The 24,759-nt window shown below is 40.8% G+C and overlaps 2 protein-coding genes across 10 annotated transcripts in view; both read left to right on the top strand.

The window, feature by feature from the left end:
* Window positions 1-21,440, top strand: part of LOC116056726 — a 32,375-nt gene extending 10,935 nt beyond the window's left edge. For all 4 annotated transcript variants that reach the window (XR_004895258.1, XR_004895255.1, XR_004895254.1 and 1 more), the window contains 3 exons: window positions 7,534-7,542; window positions 8,751-8,755; window positions 21,430-21,440. The gene's annotated coding sequence lies outside the window, so the exon portion shown is untranslated. The remainder of the gene's footprint in view (window positions 1-7,533; window positions 7,543-8,750; window positions 8,756-21,429) is intronic.
* Window positions 291-23,018, top strand: LOC116056727 (ubiquitin-associated protein 2-like). 6 transcript variants are annotated; one of them, XM_031309047.2, is made up of 30 exons: window positions 291-411; window positions 1,818-1,958; window positions 2,329-2,406; window positions 2,535-2,645; window positions 3,516-3,675; window positions 3,987-4,064; window positions 8,132-8,195; window positions 8,439-8,521; window positions 8,866-8,918; window positions 9,192-9,256; window positions 9,456-9,687; window positions 9,822-10,068; window positions 10,230-10,361; window positions 10,909-11,045; window positions 12,024-12,250; window positions 12,567-12,810; window positions 12,975-13,014; window positions 13,490-13,610; window positions 13,823-13,880; window positions 14,109-14,328; window positions 14,513-14,604; window positions 15,062-15,112; window positions 16,204-16,282; window positions 16,714-16,902; window positions 17,350-17,520; window positions 18,388-18,492; window positions 18,590-18,622; window positions 18,906-18,979; window positions 19,329-19,520; window positions 22,155-23,018. In XM_031309047.2, the coding sequence occupies exons 2-30, from the start codon at window positions 1,860-1,862 to the stop codon at window positions 22,248-22,250; spliced, it is 3,531 nt and encodes a 1,176-aa protein (XP_031164907.1). In that variant the 5' UTR covers window positions 291-411; window positions 1,818-1,859; the 3' UTR covers window positions 22,251-23,018. The 6 variants fall into 6 exon arrangements, with proteins under 6 accessions (XP_031164907.1, XP_031164906.1, XP_031164905.1 ...); XM_031309046.2 differs by having other exon boundaries at window positions 14,106-14,328; XM_031309045.2 differs by having other exon boundaries at window positions 12,024-12,257; window positions 12,565-12,810.
* The last annotated feature ends 1,741 nt before the right edge of the window (window positions 23,019-24,759 follow it).

The following is a 24,759-nucleotide window of genomic DNA, read 5'->3' as shown; positions in this document are numbered from 1 at the left end:
GATACGGTAATTAGCCTACAATTTGAATAAAAGATCCCAGCCTAAAGACGGTGCGAATTTGGTGGTACTGCTAGTATTTCACCATCAAAGAAGCTCACACAACCTTGGCTCAGGGAAAACAATTTTTTTTTGTAAACTCCTTCTTGAACAAAAAAATGTAAGCATAACCAATCAAATGTTAATCTGATCTCACACATTACGAATTACATATGTGCCAAATTTCGCTAAATAGGAAATCACCATAAACTTTTATAGTTCTCATCAGGCTGGAAACATTTCAGCAAAGCGCGCTCCAAGACAAGAACGCGCACGTAGGGGCACGGTGTTGAACCACCGCATCACAACGTTCAACAACGGCGCGGTGGGTCACGTGACAGCATCTGCTGCTGGCTGAGCGAAGCGTGTTAGCAGGTAAAAGAAAGAATACAGATTTGCTGTGCTAATGTCGTCGATTTAAAATCAATTCGAACGACACAATCGACTTATCTTATAACTTTTACATTAGTTTAAGGAAAACCGATCGGTCGATTCAGAGAAACGGTCCAACCTTTTTCGATGGTTAGCTAGCTAGCTAATTAGCTTGCTAGCTACCCAGCGTTATGTCCGTACTGGGGTGCTGCAGTCGTTGAATGCGGACGGGCCGTTCACATGCCGGGGCAGTTAGCCTGCTACTGATATCTGTCGTAGCTTAACACAACGGGCCACGCGTTTTTCGACAACTTTCTCCCCCCCCCCCCCCCACACCGTATTGCATCAACATAGCATTATACACCGGCCGTGGTAAATGTTAAATTGACACGCCGCGTCGCCTGCTCCTAACTTTAGCTAACTTTGCACCCTGAGGTTAGCGTTAAGTGACTCACGTTAGCTTTTCTCTTGCTTTACACAAAAGGATAGCTACATCGTCGCACTTTGTTTATTTTGTTGTTCCTGAGTCGGTGAAGCTATACGAACAGCGATCACATTGGTGGACAGGTTAATTAACTTAATTGTATTGTCACACTGCTAATATCCTGCCAGTAGAATAAAACATTGAATTGTGTGTGTATCGCACACGTAACAAAGGCGAGCGGTTAGCCAGGCTAAAGCTAGCGTAGCCTGGCTAACGCTAGCGTAGCCTGGCTAACGCTGATGTGATGTGAAGGTTAGCCAGTGCGGCTCATATTTCCGACGAACTTGTAACGTTCACCTAAATAAGGTAACGATTCAGTCATTATAAACTACTTTAAATACGGGCGACTAAAAATACTGATAACAGTTGCTACATTATACAGTTGACGTTAACCGTGCCTTGCTGTCTAACGTTAAAAGCCGGTGGATCTCATTTGTTGTGTTCTCACGCTGACCAGTTAGTTAGATATAACGTTAACCAGTTGCTGCATGTCATATAATATAAACCACGGTAAACTGTTAGCTTGGCATACAGGGTCCTTTGTGGTTAGGTTACTTATTTCTTTTAATCAAATGCCGAATGGCTTGTCGCTATCTTGAGTTCGATGGGGGAAAAGTGTTATAATTCATAATACCTTTAACATATGCTGGTGCATACTCACTGTTTCTTGTGGGAGACTGAGGAAGGGTTGTAAGTTGACACCCGGACAGTCCCCTCTTGGCTGGCTAAATTTAACCGGGGTGGTGGGGGGCGACAGATGGGGTTATACTCGTACATGGTATACTTGACAACAGTGAGTCTCAGTCTGCTCATATTCAGTTTATTGTACTGGCATTAGACATTTATTCAGTATGTTACTGAGAATTGTGATACAATGTAATCATCTCACATACCATAAACATGTGCCTCTTTCTCTCTTCTCCAGATTTTTCTATTTTGTACATACATTGTTTTGTATATACTGTATATGATGACTTCAGTGGTCAGCAATCAAGCTCGGGGGACTCGGGACAGAACGCTGCCCACCACCACCACACAAACAACACAGCCACAGAAACAGATACAGGTGGGTTTTCACCATTTTGCATACATTGTTGCATCCAGGCCTAAGGAATTGTCCTGCTCAATTAAAAATATAGTATATATATATTTTTTTTATACAATCAAAGGTTGCTTCCCTTAGTATTAAATGTTATTATACTGATATTGAAAGTTAAAATATGTAGTGATATAAAATGTAAGTTCACAATTGTAAGGGATTTTTAGGTGACCACATCCTACTTGGTATTCCTGCACCAGGATAGTAGCGTCTTGCATTGAAATAAGTATATATAACCTATTGTCTTGTGGTCTGATGTATTGTTTGAATACGAAAATGAGACGAGGTTCTACGTGTTCCTGTTGTATTGTTTCTAACTGAACTCTTTGTTTACCAGCCCACAGCAGAACAGATTCGTTTAGCCCAAATGATCTACGACAAAAATGATGCTGACTTTGAAGACAAGGTCAAACAGGTAATATGTGTGCATTTAGACAAACACATTTTCTGGATCACCAGCATATCTTCTTGGACATTGGGACCCTCATTGCATCACGTGGCAATCTTAACTTAACTCTCTGTTTCTGTTTTGCACACTCGCAGCTGATTGAGGTCACTGGGAAGACTCAAGATGAGTGCATGGTAGCCCTCCATGACTGCAACGAAGATGTAAACAGAGCCATCAATTTTCTGCTGGAGAGCACCTCTGACATAGTAAGTTTACGTACACATGCACACACCATATTCCTATATACAATTTCATTTCTTGTGACAATTCTTCTGAGTTTTGGCAAAAACTAACACCACGAACCATGCAACATTTTCACAATATAGGTGTATTTACAGGACACCAGACTGCGACCAAATGGTCTCATTTTACGACCATTTTTTTTTTTTTTTAAAAACCGTGCAAGTATTTTTTACAACTACTAAAAACGAGGCGATAAACATGCACATGCTGTTGCACAGCTGTTACATTACTTTAATTTTGAGTTTGACTACACAGTTGCTGATCAAATGTATAACTATTTACCTCGTCAAAACCAATAGTGCTTTTGTGTTTTGAGTGTTGTGAGCTCCTGTCTCTGACTCCCTCATTACTCCAAATTTCCAGCACTGGGTGTTAAATACTTAGATACAGTAATCCCCTTTCCATGGAAGTTTAAACACCTTAGATAACATGTCTTATTCATTGTTAACAGAGGAGGGAGAGCCTGTATGAGGCAGAGGCAATAATACAGTACATTGACAATAATTATACTTTGTTTACATTTCTGAATGTGCATTTGTTAAGCATCATACAATTAAAATGTGACTGTGCTTAACTAAAATAAGACAGCAGATTGTAGTTTCTGTATTTATTACCAAAGCATTTATCTGCAATACAGTTCAAATGGGGGATATGTAAAAAATGACATGCGTCGATTTAAGGTGTGCACCCCTAAATTTTGCCTGTGCCTCTAAAATTTTCACTCAAGGGCTACAGTGCTCCTAGTAAAAAAAAAAAAAAAAAAAAAAAAAAGTTAGTCTGGAGCCCTGATTTAGGTATTTAGTCAAGCTCATTCTCTGGTTTACCTCTGTCAGAACTCCTGGGAGACTGTGGGGAAGAAGCGGAGCCTTGGGAAAGAAGGAGGACCCTCGGAGATAAAGGAAAACAGGGAGAAGAAAGGAGTAGAGAGAGAGGCTAGTCGTGGACGTGGGGCGTCCAACAGGAGGGGTAGAGGCATCAGCCGAGGGCGAGAAGGTAAGAAAGATGTTTTTCCAGTCTGTCTGGATTGTGTAGATGAATGCTCCTTGTTGGTCTCTTAAAATGGTGTTCTCTATATTTAATGTGTCTTTGGCATTGGCCGTTTATTTTCAGTCCTATGTTGATAAAAGTATGATGAGTATATAGAATTGTCAACGCAACTTTCCTCAGTTTTTTTTTTTTAAACTTTGATTTCCCAGTCAGGTTCAATTAAAAAGGCTCAGAGGTGTTTCTCCCAGTTCTGTATTAATAATGAGTCTTTAATGTGTTTTAATATTCTTACTTCTCTGTTTCCTGTTGGATTCCAGGTCGGTTAGAGGAGAATGGGTTTGAGGTGGCTCCTGGAGAGAGAGGTGGCGACCGTGGACGCAGGGGGCGGGGCAGAGGTGAGAAATTCAAAAATTATACCTCTTTAGTTTATTGAATGCGTTCCCATTTTGTTAGCAATGAATCCAAAGGCGCAAAGTTGGATTATACAAAGCGTAGGATGGAAAAGTGGGATTTTTGTGAACTGCGATCTAGGGCTGCACTGTATATTGTAGGGGTGTCACGATTTAGATTTTTAATCGAAAATTTATCGAAATGAACTCTCTATTTTGACTATTAAAAATAGAAGCAGGGTCGGCGCCTGGACCACTCGGCTTCTCGGGACTGTACTGCGCCTTCCCTCCTGTAGGTGCGACTGTAGACCGGAGCAGACTGTTTTTAGTGCATCGGGTCTGCAGCGATCTTGGCAACCCACCCAACCCGTCTTGAAACTCTGTCTCCTTTACAATGCTTTGGCAGTAGGATTTTTTTGCTGCGTCATATCCATTCATATAAGATACAAACTTTATTGATCCTACACTGGCAAAATTCACCTCAAGAGTCAAAAAAGCAAATGGGGGGGTAGATAGATAGATAGATAGATAGATAGATAGATAGATAGATGGATGGATAGTAGGGCTGTCAATCGATTAAAAAATTTAATCTAATTAATTACATACTCTGTGATTAATTCATCGAAATTAATCGCATACATAATTAACGGTGCCTGAACCGATACTTTTTAAGAAAGTAAGAAAAGAAAAAGGGTACTAAACAACAGTCGGTGACATTAAAGAACGGCTTGTTTATTGCTAAGGCCATATGGTCAAAATTAAATGATTTAATAATAATGTATAACAATAACTTATTTCACTAGTAAATTGCTGTTGAACGACAAAAACAACCATCAGATGGGAAAAGGACATTTACAATAACTTCAAATGCACCACGAAGCTCTAGTTTACCAGTTTCTTGAACGCACCGTCTGTGTTGTTTCTCCGACGGCAGCTGCAGATTGTTACATCCCGGTGTTGAATCCTCTACAGTAAAACACAGTCAAACTTTACACCGTTTAGCGTTAGCTGTCAGCATTTTAACTGTGTTTAATCCAGCTACTAGCTAGCGGTAGGCTAACGTTAGCTGCTGTCGAGTATAGTGTTAACTAGCTAGCGGTAGGCTAATGTTAGCAGCTGTCGAGTATAGTGTTAACTAGCGTCACGTCCAGCGATGTTTGTGTTACCTGTATCGTCTGTTTCAGAGCATCAGAGAGAAGTGCAGACATATCAGTGGCACCAGATTTCGGTAGCCAGGGTTGACAGGAAGAAGATTTTTACAAGTAAATGTTCCAATTAATGATCCAGGCAGCACATTCTCTCTTCAGGCTCCGGGTCAAACGTCAATATGGAATAGATTAATCTGTTATTTTTTTTAACGCATTATTTTTTCTCAGATTAATTAATCAAAATGAACGTGTTATTTTGACAGCCCAGATAGATAGATAGAGAAAGATATATATATAGATAGATAGATTATATATATCTATAGATAGATCTATCTATCTCTATATATCTATCTCTATCTATATAGATCTATCTGAGAGAGCAGGAAAAGTAATTAATGTTTTCAGTTTTTTCAATATTGTGCAGCACTACTGCAATCCCTTAGATAGGGAATTGTCTCAGATGTTGTGCATGTTTAGGTGATGTAGCTGGCAATGTATCTATTTGTGTCTGCAGGCATTTAGAGTATTAGAGTGCTCACCATGTGTGGAATGCACTTAGTCCCTGCAGCTGCTTGAATGTGTGTGTTTGGTGGGGCAGGGGATCTCATCAATAAAGAGTGGAGAGCGTGAAAATGAGTCGAATATGACCGGATTTGTAGGTTTTTTAACAAGTAGAATGGTGAGGTCAATCAAGGCCTGGTTCCGAAGAAATTGTCAGATGTTATGTTTTAAAGGCCCTGATGCACCATGGAGACTGTCTTTCTATCCAATCCCTTAGCCATTCCATCTGATTGGCTATTCAGCTTGAAAACAGTAATGAGGAAAGCAAACAAGCGACTGTGAGAGTGCACACAGAAGGCTCTTTCAGTTTATCTCATCTGATCAATCCAATACACATAGAGCTGTCAAAACTGGCCAAATGACTTGACTTGAAGATATTCTTTGGCCAAAAGCAGATCTTTTGGGTTAGTTACACAGTCTGTCTAATGACGCGTCACGTAGGTGGGGCAGAGCCAGGTTTTTTTTTTTTAGGCAGCGACACACCAACCCAATTATCGGCCGTCGGACAGTCTGGCGAGGTCAGTGACTCAAGTCTGTTTGGTGTGTTCCGTGCTGTCGTCCGTCCGAGGAGCTGTCGGCCTTCATTTTGGCCGACTTGACATGTTGCGTCGGAGGGCGGGCAGTCGGACTCCATGCTAACCCGGAAATGACGAGTGGGATTATGGCTCTCAAAATCTGACATTTTTTTTAACTGACCTTTGTTGATCTGAAATGAAGACAGATTCAGCAACTGCATAGCCTATTTCTTGCTTAAAATGTTTTCAGAAACACGTTTCAGTGAACTATTTTAGTAAAATATGAGATCGTATTCTAAACAAGCCGCCATGACAGTCTGGCTTTGAATTTCCGGAGAAACCAGACCCACGTGAGGCGTTCGTCCAATCAGCTGCCACCGGCATCGCTTCGGTGTGTTCTGAGGCACTTTTTTTGGCCAACTCGGGGAGGCAGTCAGTCCGACTGCCTTTTCTGCCGAAGGTCGGCTGTCCGGTTGGTGTGTCACCGGCTTTACACAGACGCCGTCTTTGTAGTGTGGTTGCGTACCAGGTTCACTGTGTGCTTTAGTGTTTTGCTAAGTGAAAATGCAGTTGGTTATGCAGGATTTGGAAGTATAGGCTATATTAACTGGTACTGAACTAATTAACTAGACCTTTTTAACTACAGGATCATGCGTACACATTGATTTGAATGATTTATTTTAATTTGCAATGTGAAAACACCCACAAGGTTGCTCTGCTGCATTGCCTCTGGTACAATGAGGTATTTATTTTGGTCATTCCTAAACAGATTGTACTTTGTTTTGTTTTTTTTACACAGTTCTATGCAGTTTTTAACCATTGTAGGGCTGCATAGCGGCGCGTACAGGAAAAAAAATGGACGAGTTGCGTAAAAATAGAGATGAGCCGCGCAATAACCTTCCATGGTCTGTGCAGCAGCGTCAGTTGATTTTAATAGACGCGCTTTGCTGGGCATGCTGGGGCAGATGTGTCACGCCACGTCCGTGCCCCATGTATTTCGGCCGTAACTGTTATCTCAATGGCCCATGTTTGATAGCACAGATTTATATATCATCCTGGTGTAGTTAACTACTATGACGTTGCACTGTATTATTAGGTACATGAGCACAATCCTAAATGCCAGATTAAAATAAAATCAGGTATAAAAATATGATAGAAACTTAAGACACATAAAGCAGGCATGGTTTTCAAGTGTTCATATTATGCTCATTTTCAAGTTCTTAATTGTATTTAGAGGTTATATCAGAATAGGTTTACATGGTTTACTTTTTAAAAAACACTTTTGGTTGTACTACACATTGCTGCAGCTCCTCTTTTCACCCTGTGTGTTGAGCTCTCTGTTTTAGCTACAGTGAGGTATCACACTTCTATTCCATCTTTGTTGGGAGTGGCACATGCGCAGTAGCTAGGTAAGGACTGCTAGCTAGACAGTTGCAGAGTATGAGGGCATGCCATGCTAGCAGCTAGGCGAGCATTATAACATGTGTTACAAAGTGACCACGTTTGTCTCTGAAGTAAAAGCTGGACTACAATAGAGCTGTTTGGAGCAGTTTATGAACAGTGTTTTCTCTGGAAGATGGTAAGTCCCTTTGGGGTGGACTTTGGTCTTTTTCACTTTGTAAACCTATAACATGCACAAAAAAGCTATATACCACAATAAAGGAAAGAGAAAAGCCAAAAAGCAGTAAAAAAAAATAAAAAGCCAAAAATATGAGCAGAATTGTCTAATGCTTGACAAAGGTCAATGACCGAATATTTCAGTAAACTGTCTTTAAACAAATGCTTAATGAAGAGTTTAGGCTTAAATGGACTAGTCAGCAGAGGTCATCTGGTTGTTTTGTGTCCTCAGGGGCAGGGGCTCGCGGTAGAGGAAGAGCAGCGGCTGGCAACAGGTTCTCCTCCCAGGGAATGGGGTAAGAACATGTTTAGTGTGGTATATTAAGCCTGAAGTAGGATGAGGAGGTGGTGATGGTCATTACAAGCACATATCTAAAAAAAAAAACAATTGTGTGGATAAATTAAGTTTCTGAATCTTCTCATTCAGTAGCAACAGACCAGATGGTATTTTCTTCAATTGTGCTTATGTTTGCTCATCTTTCTAACCTGCCTCCTCCTCTTTCCTGTTGTCTTTTCTTTCCACTCTCTACTTCTTTCAGCATCTTCAATCCTGCTGACTACACAGCTAACTCTCGAGCTCGCCAGGAGGCATGGGATGGCAACGAACCTGCTGAGGGAACTGGTAAGGACCATAACGGAACATTGGATGTCACGTTTTGATGCAATTTCCTACTTTTGCTGTAGAACGCTTAATTGTTAGCATAAAAATCAGAAGTATCAGCTGTGTCTAGTTTACTTGCCCTAAATCAGCGACTAGGTGCCAAATAAAAGCAAAATGTAAGCAGATATGGGTAATTGAATCTATACATTGGATTCCACGGTATTTTATAGTGTGAATGTTATTAAAGCAGGCAGGGTGCTATATTTTGTATCGCTGCTTGGGATGGTTAATGGTTGCTGAGAACGTGTGTGTGTGGACATGGTAACACTAACTTGGCTGCTGTTTTATTTTTTTTTATTTTTTAGGAACATGGACAGGCAATGGGGAAGACTGGGCTTCAGAAGACTGGAATGAGGATGTAATGCAGCACTTTTTAATGATCTGAAAGGAATTTGGATTGCTTGAGTTTGAGGGCCCACTTTGATTGCTTTAAATCTGCACTGGCCTGCATAATGTCTAGTGTTATTTGAGATTATATGTCTAGTGATGATAACTTACTAAAATCTACTGGTTAATAGATTTTATCTGGTGTAACTATCTCAATGTGGTTCTGAATGGTTGTTGATATATAAGCACATATGCCTATATTAATCTGATGCCTGTGTTTGCACTTTCTGTCCCTTTTTCACAGTTGTCTGAGACTAAAGTATTCACTGCCTCCTCTCCTCCAGCAAACCACATCACACCTGGACCCAAGTAAGCCATCCTGCCCAAAATCCAGTCAATTTAAATCACTATAGAGAGCAAGCTTTATTTTAGAGAGTAACTTTTTATTTAATCTTTTATCTTCTACTTGTTGACCCTCTTCCCCAAACCACTCTTTTCTTCCACTCTTCACTCCCCACCCCCCACCCCCCCACACTCTTTTCGCTCTCTTGTCTTTTGCTTCCCTCAGTGTGGACCTGGCTAGCCTACTGCCAAAGACTGGAGTGGCTGTCGGGAGTTCTATGGACTCTGACTTGGGGGCGATAGTTGATGGTCCCTCGGCCGAGGATTTGGGCCAAAGCCTGGTGTTCACCAATTCCCACCACAATGGACGCACCGCAACACACAGCTACGCACACGCCACAGCCAACAGCTACGCCCATGCTGCCTCTGCTAGTACCAACTATGCACATGCTGCGCTGGTACAGACAGCCACACATAGACACACTTACACATGTGCAAGCACCATTACTTACAGGCATGTTTATGTGCCTACACACTAATATATGGTATCGTTGTATTCAGTTATTCAGTTTTGTTTCTCTTATCCTCCCAGTCCTCAGTCCTGGGTTCTGGTTTTGGGTCCCTGAATGCGCCTAAGCAGACACCTGCCTCTGACATCAGGACATCGGAGCAGCTCAACGGCCCTCGGCTTGGTCAGAGAGCCAGTCAGCCAATGGCCGCCAGCAACATTAGTGTTCCCAAAGATGCAGGGCCACCTCCACTACAGAACCCTGCTTTCTCCCCCTCTGTAGAAGTCAAGGCTCAGAGAGTGGAGAATGGCCCTGTTACCGCCCACCACTGTAAGTTTTTAAATTTCTCAAAGTAAATAAGAAATCTAACACAAATGTAAGGCATGGCTATTCAATCTTAATTAATTGTTCTTGATGACAGCAATGCAAGAGGTACGGTGCACTGCAGTACAATTTGTATATGAATGTATATTGATCTGCATTTTCTTCAGTGGAGATGAAGCTTCAACCAGAACCATCAGCAGTGCTCAGCCAGCTGGCTCAGAGGCAACAACAGTCCTCCATCCTTCCGACCACAGAGCCTCTGGGCCTGTCACATGCTCCACAGGTCCCCACACCGCCAGGTAGGGTTTCAGGACAGTATCACACTATGCCATTAAAAGTTTGAAAGCTTAGAATACCACCAAACGGAATCTGCAGATTGTTATACAGTTTTCTGGATCAGTGATTCAGAATGAAAATCTGCAGAATTTGGCAGACTTTCTGCTTGGGGTGTAGATGTGGTAACATTCAGAGTTTTATTTAAACAAATGTACATCATTTGTTTAAATTCTGTGTCTGCAGATTCAGTGTGGTCATGTTCATGATGCACTGAGCTGTTCAGAAACCACATTAGCAGAAATGAGAGCAAACACTTAGTGTTCCTTCTGTCTTGTTTGTGGACTGTAACCGCATAAAATAAGACAAATATTTGAGTGAAACATAATGGCTACAGAGCTGATATTAAAGACAAATATTCAGCACACAATATAGTTGAGGCAGTGCCTTCTCTGCTAAAGAAATGAGTAGTACGAACACTAACCCTATCTGTGCTGTAAGATCATGGCAGTATCACCATCTTCACTATGTCATGTTGTTCATGCTGATTTTAACATTGTCAATTCCCTTCAGGTCATGAGTCCTCTGTCTCTCATATAAGAGATGGAGCTTCTCCAGGATTGAAGTTGCCAGGCATGGAACCTTCTGTTACAGAACCCCCTCAGCGGCAGCTAAAGACACAGAGACGCAGAGTACCTCCTCTCTCAAAGGTAAGCTCTTCTGAAATCTGACCTTTTCTATCAGAATTTTATCAAAACAAGTGTAATATCCTCCATTCAAAAATAACCATAGAGCAATGTTACTTGCAAGACATGGAATAAACTGAAAGTCTTTTCAATAGTGTATCTGTTCTCAAATGCTTGACAAGTCAAGGTAGCTAGCTAGGGGTCACTGTTCAAAAGTGACATATTGAATCTCCAGGTTGGAGTTCTGGGAATGTTAAATGCTGGGTCACTATGCAAAAGCACTGGGGCATGATCCAATAGGACAATGGAGTCTATACGGCAAGCCTGGACAGCATGTAAAAATTGTTTGGAAATGAAAAAGTAGGCGAGTATGACTTGTGTGGATGTGAATAGAATGTATAATCTCTCACTTTAGGATTAATTTGTTGCCATGTATCTATCAGCCCAGTGTCTTTACATAAATTGTTGAACAGTGGATGACCTTGGATTTGATACATTTGCAGAGGAGGATTTATCCAGAGAAGCATTCATAATACAACTAAAATCACCAGCTAGGAAGCCCAGGCCTTTGCAATAATGATTAAACAGTGAAACAATTTGAGATATAAAATGAGGTGAATCAGAGTTCGGAGCATAAACATTAATAATAGTTATGTGTTGTTTTAAGAATTGAGCCTGTAATTGGAATGAATCTCCCCCTCCGGGTCTTTTTCTTCGTGTTCAAAAAAGAAAGGAATGTTCTTATGTATGAGAATGGCTGTACCTCTTTAATTCTGCGAGTGGGAAGAGAAGTAGACTCGACCCACCCGGCGGTTTATACTTTTAACACATTTACATAGCAGTTTACGGGACTGTTTTGACTAAACATAGCAACTAGCTAGTTATCATCACATAACAACTTTATGTCCATAATTTAAACATTTTACCCAGTACAAATATGAAATTAATGAAATTGGTTAAATAATTCAGCCATGTTCTACATATTTCCCTCTGTCTTCTCAGATCCCATCGTCAGCAGTGGAGATGCCGGGCTCAGCAGATATACCTGGCCTGAATGTTCAGTTTGGGGCTCTTGATTTTGGGTCTGAGGCTGGTAGTGGAACGGTAGACATAGCACAGACGTCAGCCAGGGAACGCGCCCAAGTTCAGGGCCCAGCTCCAGCACCCATGTCTCTCCCTACCGCTGTTCCCACACAGCAGCCACAGAGCAGCCTGTTCTCCAAGCCAAGGTGTGTGTGTGTGTGTGTGTGTGTGTTGTCATTTTTAATTTTGTACAAGTGCGGATTTGTGCATCTGTTAAGCATAAACTCTTATGCCATGCAAAAAGCAGAGCACTCATTGCAGGCACACAATTGGTCACTGAGATAAAAGGGTTTAGATTATGATGTTGTCATTTTAGCTCAGTTACAGCTAGAAACTGCTTGTATGTTTTTAAATTAAACCAGTAATAATACATCCTGACTCTACTTCGGTCACATAGTTGGTATGTTTATTGTATATTTGTCCATCTTTCCCCATCTTTCTTTCTCTCGGCCATGTAAACAGTGACCACATGAGCAGCTTACCCACCTTACCCGTAGCCGTATCAGATCCCAATTTCCCCTCACCATCCTTGGGCTTACCCAGTGTCACGCCCTCCCCCTCCATGGGTCTTCCCAGTGCAGCCGCTCCACCCTCTTCTGCAGCCCCTACCGCAGCCAGCCGTGTGGAGAGCAGTGGTCCAAGGTCCCTGCCACCTCATCTGGCCTTCTCTCAGAGCAACGATATCCCCTCAGCTGCTGCCCTTACAGTAAGGCTAAAGCTTTTTCTCCATGTATACATAAAGGACCAAAATGACAAGAGGATGTTGACCACTGCTGACTTCATTTTTATTTCTCGAAAGCTCAATGTCTACTTACCTGACAAAAATCTGAATGATAAAACTAAGACTTTGATAATTTCCTATTCTCATAGAATGGCTACAGTGGCATGAAGACGCAGAGCACACAGGACAGTAAGTACACTCAGCAACTGGAGTGGAGTGGCCAATCAATCCAATATGATAAATATTGATTGCTAAATGCATTCCATAGAAGGTGGAAATAGTCCTTTTAGTGGAAGTGGATGAGGTTTGATAAAGACCAGAACATACTCAGTCCATCTTTCTTGTCCAACTTTGTTTTATTTATTGTTTCATTCTGTTATTTCTCCTCTCACAATCAGTTTGTAACATCAACACAAAGGCAAGGCAAGTTTATTTATATAACGCATTTTTTTAAATGAACAATGAAACAATTACAGTAAACAGTCATTAAAGTGGATAGACAATAAATATAGGCTAAAATAGAATAATACAGATATAAAATGCAAGAATAAAAGTTACAGTGCAGTGTAAGGACTGAATAATTGTTTGATTTAATAAAAGGCAGTCTTCAGTCTTGAAAGAGATTTACCAAATCACCAAATCTCTAATTTTTCTTTTTAACCAGCTACGTCGTCGTCTAGAACAGTGAAAACTGAGTCTCCCGTTATGACGAGTGACAGTGGCCACCACATCTCCTCCCCTGCAGTTGCACTTTCCCACTCAACATCCATCCCCTCGCTCAGCAGGTAAGGGATGGTTCAGACAGATGGAGGCGTTTTATATTGCATATACATGTTTTGTGTCCCCTTTTTTGTCTGGAGATGATGATGGTTACAAGCACATATCCTAATCATTTTATGTGGAAATATATTTCACTGAATCTCCCATCCTCCTGCTCATGTTTCCTGGCTTTTTCAGATTTAAGCAGGCTGACAAAATCCTTTTTTACTCTTTTTAGTCATGTGACCAGTTCTCACTCATCTGGATCGGCCCTCGCCACGAGCTCCGCCCTCACTGTAAGTGTATGTTCATGCTTGCACAAAGACACAAGATAACTTAAACATCACTCTGCTGTTGTGGTTATAAAAGGACATGGCATATTTGCTGAAAAAAATTTGACACTATTTGAGTGCAGCTTGAGCTTTAGGAAAACTGTTTTATTTATGAAGACATCATGCCTTGACCTACAACAGTTGCTGGTTCTCTTCTCATACACCCCTTCTGCTCTTGTCCGGTTACACCAGATAAGTAATGAGGAGAGCAACAGTAGCGGCAACCTCCATGCCTATTCATCGTCGTCCAGCCAAGCTGTCCATTCCGGTTCTTCAGCTCCTCTGGCTGTCAGCAGCTCAATCACCAATGGTCTGCACCCATCTGGAGCACCTGGACTAACTCCTAATGGCACAAACGCCACACTCTCAGCTGCAGGCAACCGCACGGCACCCCTGCTCACAACCACCTCTGGTAGGCTCTTAGTTTGACAAAGGAATCCCATCCCCCTAACACAGGAACTCATTTACAAAAGTTTCTTTTAAATAAAAAAATGTTTATCATATTGAAATACACTTCCTGTTTTAATCAGTTTTTTGACACTCTAAGACCGTATAGATTTTTGTCAAGTCAAAAGTCTTTGTTTCTCCTTTGCCAGGTAAAGCTCCTCCAAACTTGGCCCAAGGAGTGCCCCCTCTCTTGGCCAACCAGTACATCATGGGCCCTGGTGGCTTGCTCCCTGCTTACCCGGTAACTATACACTTTCCTAATCATTTTTTATGTGTTTTAATTAGTCCCCTTGGTTTTAAGGGAAAGAAGGGTTTAATGGCTAAAAAATAGATGGCATCTTAAAGGGACTAACCTACCCAGAACTGTTAAGCATCTTCATTCTGTCATCAATCTGTTTGTATGTTTTCATATATACATTAAACTTAACCATGAGTGGATACATTGAATTGAACAAGTATGGCAGTGAGTTCACTCCTTATTCTATAGAGCTTTTCAGTGTCAATTGTTTTGGTAGGTTCTGATCAAATATGGCGTCTACGGAACACACTGAGACACTGACTAAAGCTGAGTAGAAGCTCAAAATGGGTAGAAGATAAAACTAAAGTTGAGTTTGTAAGCTACAGTGAGGTTCAATAGAGACTCCAACATGGTACTACATTATCACCAATTCTTCTCTCCATAATCTTTATTTCAACAGCAGATCTATGGATACGAGGACTTGCAAATGCTGCAGTCTCGCCTTCCTATGGTGAGTCTGTTTATACCTTGCTGCATATAACTCTGGTTCTAGTATTTTGTAAATCAGCAGTTGCTTTTCAAATTTGTTTCCCTGTATGTTACATTTCTGCTACTTTTATCAAAGTCACCACTCAGAATCTATCTTCTTCATGGCAATATCACCAAATTCCTAAAGTAGCAGTCTGAATAGGGCTGCACGATTATGGCCAAAATGATAATCACGATTATTTTGATCAATATTGAGATCACAATTAATTACCACGATTATTTGTTGATTTTAACCAAAACTAATTTTGTCACGTAGGCTAATTATAACTGCTTTCACATCCATATTGTGCTACATTCCTGCTAATGTACAAATATGTACATCAAAATAAAATGGGTGCTCTTATTCACCAAAATTCAGTGCATCTCCTTAAAGAATAAATAAAAATAAATAAAACAAAAAATGTAGCAAAACTTCAACAGGGCACTATTTTCAATTTTTACATTGTGTAAATATATTTTAGGAAGCTAAATATAAACTTGCATTGTACCTGCATAATGGATGTGAATAAAACTCGAAATATACAATCAAAATAAAACAAATATTTCATAACAGAATGTAACCAAATCAGAACATTTCAAGGCAGAACTATGCAGAAAAACACTAGCCTGTCAACATTTTCTGGCTTGAGGGATGAGCGAAGGCAGGTCACCACATTCCCCCCTGTACTGAACACCCTCTCAGAGGGTGGAGCTGGGATGCATAAGTACTTCTTCGCCAGTTTTGAGGGTCCTCCTAAAACAATCTCAACTCGAAGGCTACTTCCAGAGTACACACCTTGCGTAAAACATATAAATAGAAGACTGTCCTGTTAGAACGATTGTAGAGCATACGCACCACTACGCTGTCCAGTGTCGCCAGTTTCATTGATTATAGTGAAAGCGTAGTGTTGCAACATGAACATGTTCCATGAACGGAATGACGCATTTTAAATATAGCTCGATCACGCGAATTTGATCCTGGGAAGCCAAAATCGTGATCATGATTAAAATTTGATTAATTGTGCAGCCCTAAGTCTGAGTCTCTTTTTAATTATTTTCTCTCTTCCTACACAGGATTATTATGGTGTAACATTCCCTGGTACTACGGCTACTATGCCTGGAAGAGAGAGCCTGGCCAATAATCCATATTCTGGTAAGTCAAATTTTATGTTGAGTTGATAGGTCTACTGCATTATGTTTCAAGATAGGCTGTTAACTCACACTGAACAATTAACACAATGGGGGAGCCGTTTCAAACTACACATCCGTCTGTTATACTTTACTTTCTACATTTAGAACCATCAGCGACTGTGTACTTATGTTTTCTTAAAGGTCTCGTGTGTAGGATTTAGGGCAATTGTTGGCAGAAATGCAACATAATGTTAACACTGGTTTTACACTGGCCACAGTAGTTTTCTTTTCTACATGCTACTAAATCCTACACACTTAACCTTGAATTTGGTGGCTTCTTTGCTTATTCTTGTTAGCTTCTCAACAGACAGGCAAAGAACTTTTAGTTTTAGTTTTTTTTTTTTTTTTTTTTCAACTTCAATAATGTCTTCTCTACTGTCATTTTCTGTCCAGGAGAGGCGACAAAGTTTGGCAGAAATGATTCGTCATCTCCAGCTCCCCCAACCAGCTTGTCTACAGCTGGGGTGCAGTCCCAGCCCCAGCAGGCTCCGCAGGCAGGAACACAGGGGCAGGGCCAGGGTCAGCAAACGCAGAACCAGGCCTTCCTCAACCCTCCACTGCCTCCTGGCTATGGATACACTGGTAAGGAAAAGTAAAATTATGTTTAATGATGAGGATGTTGGCCAAATTTATTTCCAGTCAAATCATCCACGCACTTCGCATTTACTCTGAATGCAAATTTTAGCTTAAGCTACCATCTTGTCTCTTATGTTTGGCTTCTTACTTAAATGTTTATAGAGATTCTGTTGAAATATGTCAAGAGTACTTGAAGCTAAAAGTAAAGAATTCTTCTAATTCTTGTAAAGAAATTCCAGTAAAGCCTAAGGTTTTACAGTTATTTTCAAATTAAACAAGTGAAATCGTAATTTTACGTAATATTTTATGTAGACAGTCAATTTGCGTTTGTGTAGACTGTATTAATGTAACACTGCTCTGCACAAAAGAGCCCTTCTCATCATTGTTGCTTAAAGACAATTGCCTATTGATCTCCTTTCATTGCACAAATTTTTATAACTTGCCATTTTACAGGTCTGCCGTACTACGCTGGTGTGCCGGGGGTTCCTTCAGCCTTTCAGTATGGCCCGGCCGTCTTTGTGCCTCCTGCTTCGGCCAAGCAACCTGCAATGGGCCTGGCCAACCCCTCTAATCAGTATCACCAACAGCATCAGCCCAGTTACGGACAGCATGCATATGGCACAGGTAAGACCAGGATAAAACAAGAAGGCTTTCTCTGTCACTGCTCTGACGGAGGTCGTTTTCAGGCAATTAACAGCAAAACATTTTTTTGATTCAAGCAATGATAAAACTTTTCAATGTGAAGATTGTATCCAGCTATAAGCTTTTGAATTGATTTAATTAAATTGAGCTGTGTGTCTATTTGAACTACGACAGCACAGGTTTATCTTAAATTATTACTGCCAAACTATCACCGTACCACTAACCGTCACAGCAACCTGCCACGAAAAGTAGTTGAGAAGGTTACTCGATCAACTTCAACAGTTGGACTAGTTATGGTGACATTAGTGGGTTATCTGGCCAGTCACTTCTGTCCGTTTTCACAAAAGTACACAAGCTAACGTCTTGTAGAAGTTGAGAAGTTTAGCAGGAATGACTCTTTGTAGTCCGTAATAGTTGTTGGTACAGCTGTATTTTACTAGTACATGTATAGTGAGAGGCAGGGTGTATGTACAAAGACCTCAGCATAAATTAGGTGTGGAGAGTGTAGAGGGAGTCAAAAGAGAATTCAATTTCCAACCCTTAATACATGTACACCAAATGCTGCATGTGCGTGTGGAATCGGGCCTGTGTGTTTTTGCTTGTGCTGCATGCATAGCTCAAACCCCCTGCTGAAGTTGGACACGGCTCATTATAGACACAACTGCCATTTTAGTCAGGTTACCTTACCGCCTCTCTCCCCTGCCCCCTGTTTTCTCTTCCCATCCTTTTTCCTCTTCCTTTTCTTCACCTCTCGCTCTTTCTCTCTCTCTCCTTCCTTTGCTCGCTCTGCCTCTCTCCTTCCTTTGCTCGCTCTGCCTCCTCTCTTCTTCTGTACTCCTCCTCCTTCAGCCTTTGATGACCTGTCTCAAGCCCACGGTGGGGAGTACAGTAAGGGAGGGTACGGAGGCTCTGCCCAGTCGCAGGCCAAGTCAGCGGGCAGCGGCCCAGGGAAAGGTACACACACAACACATGTGCGCACACTCTTAACAACACACAGTCAAACTCAGCGGGCATTTCCCTGTGGGAAAAACAAATGTACTCACAATTGCAGATGATTCTACAGTCAAGAGTGTTCTGGAGAAAGGTGTGTGTATATGCACGTGTGTGATTGCACTTTGATGTGCACGTAAATGGATATATGCAAAAGGGTGACAAAGTGAGAAACATGCCTATGCGCGTCCTCACTTAATATGCTTCTTTCTACTGGCTGGCCCCCTTCCTACTAACAGTTGAAATGAACATTTAGTGCTTATTTTTCAATCATCAGTGAAGTGACACAGTTGTACTTCTTCCCTCTTAACCCCTTTACTTTCCCTTCTTCTCTATTGTTTTTTCCTTTTACCTCTTCCCCCTTTTCATTCTCTCAGCACCAGGGCTATCGGGGTCGGGTACCAGTGGAGGAGTACCTGACATGGGAGGTTCAATCTACAGCAAAGCTCAGGTGAGTGACTTGCTGTCCTGTTGTATGCCTGTGTTTAGATCAAGGCTTAATGCTTTGGCTTGTTAGATAATAGTAGTATTTAAATAACCTGAGTGACCTTTTCTGCAAATAATTATCTTAATCAAAACTAGAAAATTGTCTTCACATCAGCAGCCCGTTATCTTGAATAGCCCATTAACTTAAGTTGTAAATTAGGCTTGTATACAGAAACATGATTGCATAGGCAAGAGATTTTTATGGAACGCTAAATGAAATTGGCATTTAATTTATTTCTTAACCTATTGTACATGCATATGTATCAAGTTCACCTGTATTTGCAATGTTAACCTCTTCTCTCGGTTCTCCTCAGTCATTTGACAAGCAGGGCTTCCACACGGGGACACCGCCTCCCTTCAGCCTTCCTTCAGCGCTGGGGGGAACAGGGCCCCTGAACCCTGGGGGGGCTCCTGGCTATGCCCCTGCTCCCTTCCTGCACATCCTGCCACCGCACCAACAGCCCCACTCCCAGTTGCTGCACCATCACCTCACACAGGACGGACAGGTAAAATAAAGTGTCTATGTATACATCACATTCTGTCGACACAGGATTTCACAACCTAAGTTTGCATCATTAGAAGTGTTTTCTAAATATGGGTGTTTATCTGTGATTTTGTCCACTGCATAGGACACCCATGTTTTCTGAATAGCTGTGACCTCAGCATGGTGTTGCCTGCCAAGCCTGAAGTATTAACAGGGTTCATACGTTTTGAAAAAACCTGGAAAAGTTATGGAATTTAAAAAATGCAAATTCCAGGCCTGGAAAGGTTTTGGAAACAAAGAAGACCCAGAAAGTTATGGAAAAGTCATGGAATTTTTTTTTTTAACACAGCATAATAATATGTGATTAATAAATGTATTTCACATCGTCCTAACCTCACCATTCTATTCGGGACGCAATATTACAAATCCCACTATGAACCACATAAATTGTCATTCATTTTATTGTTAAACCTCTGAGGGTAAACTTTAACACAGATTTTTATTCTTATTGTATAATGTCGACTGACATTTTCAGGAATACATAGTCATGGAAATTTGCCAAAAAGTCATGGAAAAGTATTGGTTAAAATGCGTTTGAACCCTGTATTAAGCAACTCAAACATACAATATGTAGTTTTCTCGCGTTGGGGACGAGAGTAAAGTTCTCGCATTAACCGGTTTAACCGGGAAAATGGTCATGCGTCGCTTTAAATTTTGCTGCCCCGCAAGGACTTGTGGGACGCCATTATCGCTTTCCTTTTGTAAAGGATGGTCCAGTGTATCCTATGCTAAAGGAGGTAACAAAGGAATCATTAAAGCACCTTTTTCTTATCACTTGGACAATTCGAACGGCTCTTATCATGGCAACGAATTAACTACTTCCGGCTCATTTTACTCCTTTTAAGAACCTTCCTAAGCAAAATTGACTATTCGACCACAGCCACATTCTGGGATAGGAGAGAAAAAAAACGCTCTGGGTTGTTTGCATTTCTTTAAACCAATCACAATCGTCTTGGGCAGTGCCGTAGCGACGGTGACTGCAAAATAGTCTCAGGAAGGAACTTGTTTTGGTGGAACACTTGCACCCCGCAAAAGAAAACGCCACAAAATATTAAATTAAGTTAACTGATAACACAGTACAGTAACGTGAGCAATTTAAATTAACTGGACACATGATTAAATGTAGTTTGCTCTTACCAGTGTATCGTCGTGTGTACTTCGTCCACAGCAATCCCCATCGGTCCAAAAGCGTCCCAGTTAGATAGTAAATGCTGTAAACATTCTTTACAATCATTCACCGAAAGAATCAAGCAGGCCAGCCTTGTTGAACAATTTTCAAAACCTGCCATTTTCAGTGTGTGACTGCTAGCTTGAAGTTTGTTGTTGTTTCCTATAGTGAAGGGATTTTGAGAACAGCAACACACAGAGCAGAAGGTTAGGTGCAAAGCCTGACGTCCGGCGCATGGCTTTATCCTGGAAATGTACTTACATTGATCGAGACTACTGACTGGTTAGCGAGCAAGCAAGCTAAGGTTAGCCAGCTAGCTGCAACTACGCTGCATGGATCTGGTGTTTGTTAGCTGATAAAGTAATTTGCAAACGGCAAGCTAACGTTAGCTGGTTTACCAGCCAGATCAGCCCTGGGAGTCTAGATGAGCAAGCTAACACTGCCAGCTAAAAGCACAATATCACAATATATTTTATGTCCGTGTCTCCTCCAGGGTTTTTACTGGTGACGGACTGAAAAACCTTCAGTTAGACGCTTTAGCAACTAAAATTTAGCCACGTGCAAACCCCAGCGCTGGGGGTCTGATCCTGGATTGCACCAACTCCCCTGCGGATCAGTAAACTTTGTTACCTCCGGTAGGCCACCAGCTCACTGTGACCATCAGCGCTTGGGTTTGTGCTGGCTGAATCCGTTAATAGTACAGTGGCTAACTGTAGCTCTGTCTCGGAACTGCCTTCCACTGTCCTCCCACAAAATGTGGTGTGCGCTAGCTAGCTAACTTAGCATTAGATGAGTTTACTACCTAAACAGCTACTGTAGTAAACGTTATGTGGCAAATTTAATCGTGGGGTATCCTAGCGCTGTTATCCATGGTCAAAACACTCTAGTGAGCATCTGGAACATTGTAATGTTCTAACGTTATCGTATAGTTTATCCACCAAGCATTAGCATGAGCCATTTGTCTTAGCATATAGCATTTAGCCTATCATTGTCGTAAGATGGATGAAATATCATTAAAGTAGGTCTTTATTGGATTGCTGTGTTGCAGAATGACATGTAATGAAAAAAATTAAGTAGAAAAAATGCTGTATCACTGTTACGGAGTATAATTCTGTGATATTGTGATTTACAATTACTCTGACGTATTATCTGGTGTTCGCAGAGTTAGCTAAATTAGAGCAACTAGAGGGGTCAAAGGTTATATGACTCCATTGACAGTTGACCAAATGACACAAACTGTCTAATACAATTACAGATTTTACTGAGTTTTAACATTGTTGGAGACATTTGTGATAATCCACACCCACAAAAAAGGTTCCTGGACATGTTCTTGCAGCTAGAAAGGGCTCATTAACTTTATGGGAAATTAAATAAACCCGTTAGGTAGTTACATTGTTTTAATTATTGACTGAATTGACTTCTTTTCAGGGTGGTCCTGGTCAGCGAGGTCAGTCCAGCAGCATGCAGCAGAAAACCCAAGGCAGCAAGTCCAGTTATGGCAACTCCCCCTACTGGGCCAACTGAGGAATGTTTCCCACTCCCCCCTTCCCCAAAAGGCTGGCTGTGTGTGTGTGTGTGTGTGTGTGTGGCGCGCGTGTGTGTATATGTGTAAAGCTAAAACAAAACAAAAAAACAGACACACTACCCTCAATGAGCAACCTTGGGCCTCCTTGCCCCGCTCCCCCCACCTCCACAAGTCCTCATAAGTCTTTTGGGTTCTCTCTTCCCCCCCACCGTTTTCAAAATTCGTTGTACATGTAAGATATTTATGTATGTATTTATATATATATACTGTATATGTAATAGTAGAACATGAAATGTGGTTGCTGCATTTTATTTTTGAAGGACTTTTTGTTTACTTTTTTCAAAACTGCAGGAAAAGATGTTACATTAAGACAGAATGAGATGATGATTATGATGGTGAGAGAGCAAGTGAAGAAGAGAAATGATCTAACTTCCTGTAAGAAACCGAAAAAGGAGAGCTATAGCACTGATTGCGTATGAGGACATTTCAGACGGGGGTGGGGTTTATAATAACTAACTGCATCTGTCTCGTCTTTTTTTCCCCTTTTATACATAACTTCCTGAATGACCAGGCTCATCCCCAAAACTTCATTTTGTAGCTTCCTGTCTTTCCCCTACTGCCTCTCCCTCTCTTCTGAAAGGCTGCCTACTCTCCTTTTATCAACACCTTCCCTTTAAAAACAGACCTGCCCATCTAAATTTTATATTTTAATTTAATTTTAACCCTTATTTCCCTCGAAATAAAGTTCTGAGCAGTTGGAAATCTGACTTGTATGAGTTTTTTTCTATTTGTGTGTGCACGTGCTAGTTTTTACACATGGGTTTTCTTAGACAATTGGAAGTTTTCTGATTTAGTTATGCAATGTCAGAGATGGAAAATAGTCACAGAAACTTGGAGCAATTACTGTCCATCATAGGAAGGCCACTGCACAGCGTTTTCACATTCATGGCATTTACAACTGTTAGGAGGGTGGGAAAAAAGGTAACCTTAAAGATGTAAATTATATTTCATCCAAATGACTGTATTGCATGTATATGGTTACATGGAAACTATCGCTGCCTGTGGTTATGTAAAACTTTTCAAACTTTGTCCTCTTAGCCAAAATATTTTGAAAAGGTCTTAATCATTACTGAAATTAAGATATTCAAGCAGAATCGGATGTGACGAGACACCTGAAATTTATTTCATTTTCATAGTTTATAATCAATGTAATGTTTATATTGCAATAATTTTTCTGTTGCTGGTAAAACATTTCAAGTAGGTGTACATTGAGAGAAATTTGCACTGATTGCCCCATTTCTGGTCTGAGTTGTCTAAAAGTAGAGAGAGAGGGAGAGAGAGAATTTGTTTTTAGGCTTATCTGATAGTATTTTTGACCTGTTGACTGGCTAGTAGGATATGATCAATGCAAGTAAGCAGTTTAATTTGTCACTACAGCTGATTAATTAATAAAATTGATTTTTTTGAAATGGTTAACTTTTTCTGCTGTAAATTTGCAAAACAACCTATTTTCAAAAAACAAAAAAAAAGAAGTTACCTGAAACTGAAATTAACATTTTCTGTAAACTGGTTGCCATAACTGTTCTCTGCAATAGTCTTTTAAGCCAGTTGGCCATATGGTAACCCAGTTTGAGTCAGACACAGTTGGCTCCATCATAGGACACCTCCTTTTCCCATGAATTGGATAATCTATGATGCTGTTACAAAAAAAAACTTAATACAAAGTAAAAACTGAAGGGGCATCCAGCATCCTGGTGGCTCACCTGGTTGAGTGTGCACCCCATGTACATAGGCTCAGTCCTTGCCGCAGCAGCCTGTGTTCGGTTCCGACCTTTGGCCCTTTGCTGCATTTCATCCCCCTCTCACTCCCACTTTACTCTCCTCAGTTGTCCTATCTAATAAAAGCCCAAAAAATAATCTTAAAACGAAAAATAAACATTTATTTTTTTTTAAATACCTCAATATTACAAATTAATGTGTTCCTTGGCTCATGACTCAGCACAGCACAAACCTTTAAATATAAAAGATGAAACAGGAAAGTTGGAGAATGTGATTGGGCTGAATTCCTACAATAATTCAACACCATCACATTCGCTAAGATGGGACAAGTACGCAGTCATGCAAAATAAATGTAAATAGATGTGGAAAGACATGCATGTAAATTAAACTGGGATATTACCCGCTGTTTTGGATTGTCACAGCCCCATTTGCTGTTTTAAGAGAAGCAATAATGCAGGAGAGAGGGGTGTATGGGGGGACCTAAGGTCATTTCTATTTCTAGTTTTTGAATAGTTGCTTTTTGGTCATTGCAATTTATTGTTGTAATTTCAATTATTTTTGTAATTGGATTTGTTTTTGTTAAAAAGGCCACCATTAAATAACATGGTAGAAGAATCTGACAAGTGGAAAAAAATCAGCTTGGGCTATGACTTTCTTCCTATTCAGTATTACTGTAATCATTTATTAGACCTTTATTTTAGAGCATCACATCCATTCCCAATGATACCC

Source organism: Sander lucioperca, chromosome 2, assembly GCF_008315115.2.
Source record: "Sander lucioperca isolate FBNREF2018 chromosome 2, SLUC_FBN_1.2, whole genome shotgun sequence".
In the NCBI taxonomy this organism is placed as follows: domain Eukaryota; kingdom Metazoa; phylum Chordata; class Actinopteri; order Perciformes; family Percidae; genus Sander; species Sander lucioperca.
This window is presented reverse-complemented; position numbering and strand designations above follow the sequence as displayed.

What these genes read in the sequence shown, in the direction of transcription:
- LOC116056727 (XM_031309044.2), top strand. Translation starts at nt 1,860, where the DNA reads ATGATGACTTCAGTGGTCAGCAATCAAGCTCGGGGGACTCGGGACAGA. An exon ending in ACTATGCACATGCTGCGCTG is followed by an intron (nt 9,688 to 9,821) that starts GTACAGACAGCC and finishes TTATCCTCCCAG; the next exon opens with TCCTCAGTCCTGGGTTCTGG. An exon ending in CCTCAGCTGCTGCCCTTACA is followed by an intron (nt 12,811 to 12,974) that starts GTAAGGCTAAAG and finishes CTATTCTCATAG; the next exon opens with AATGGCTACAGTGGCATGAA.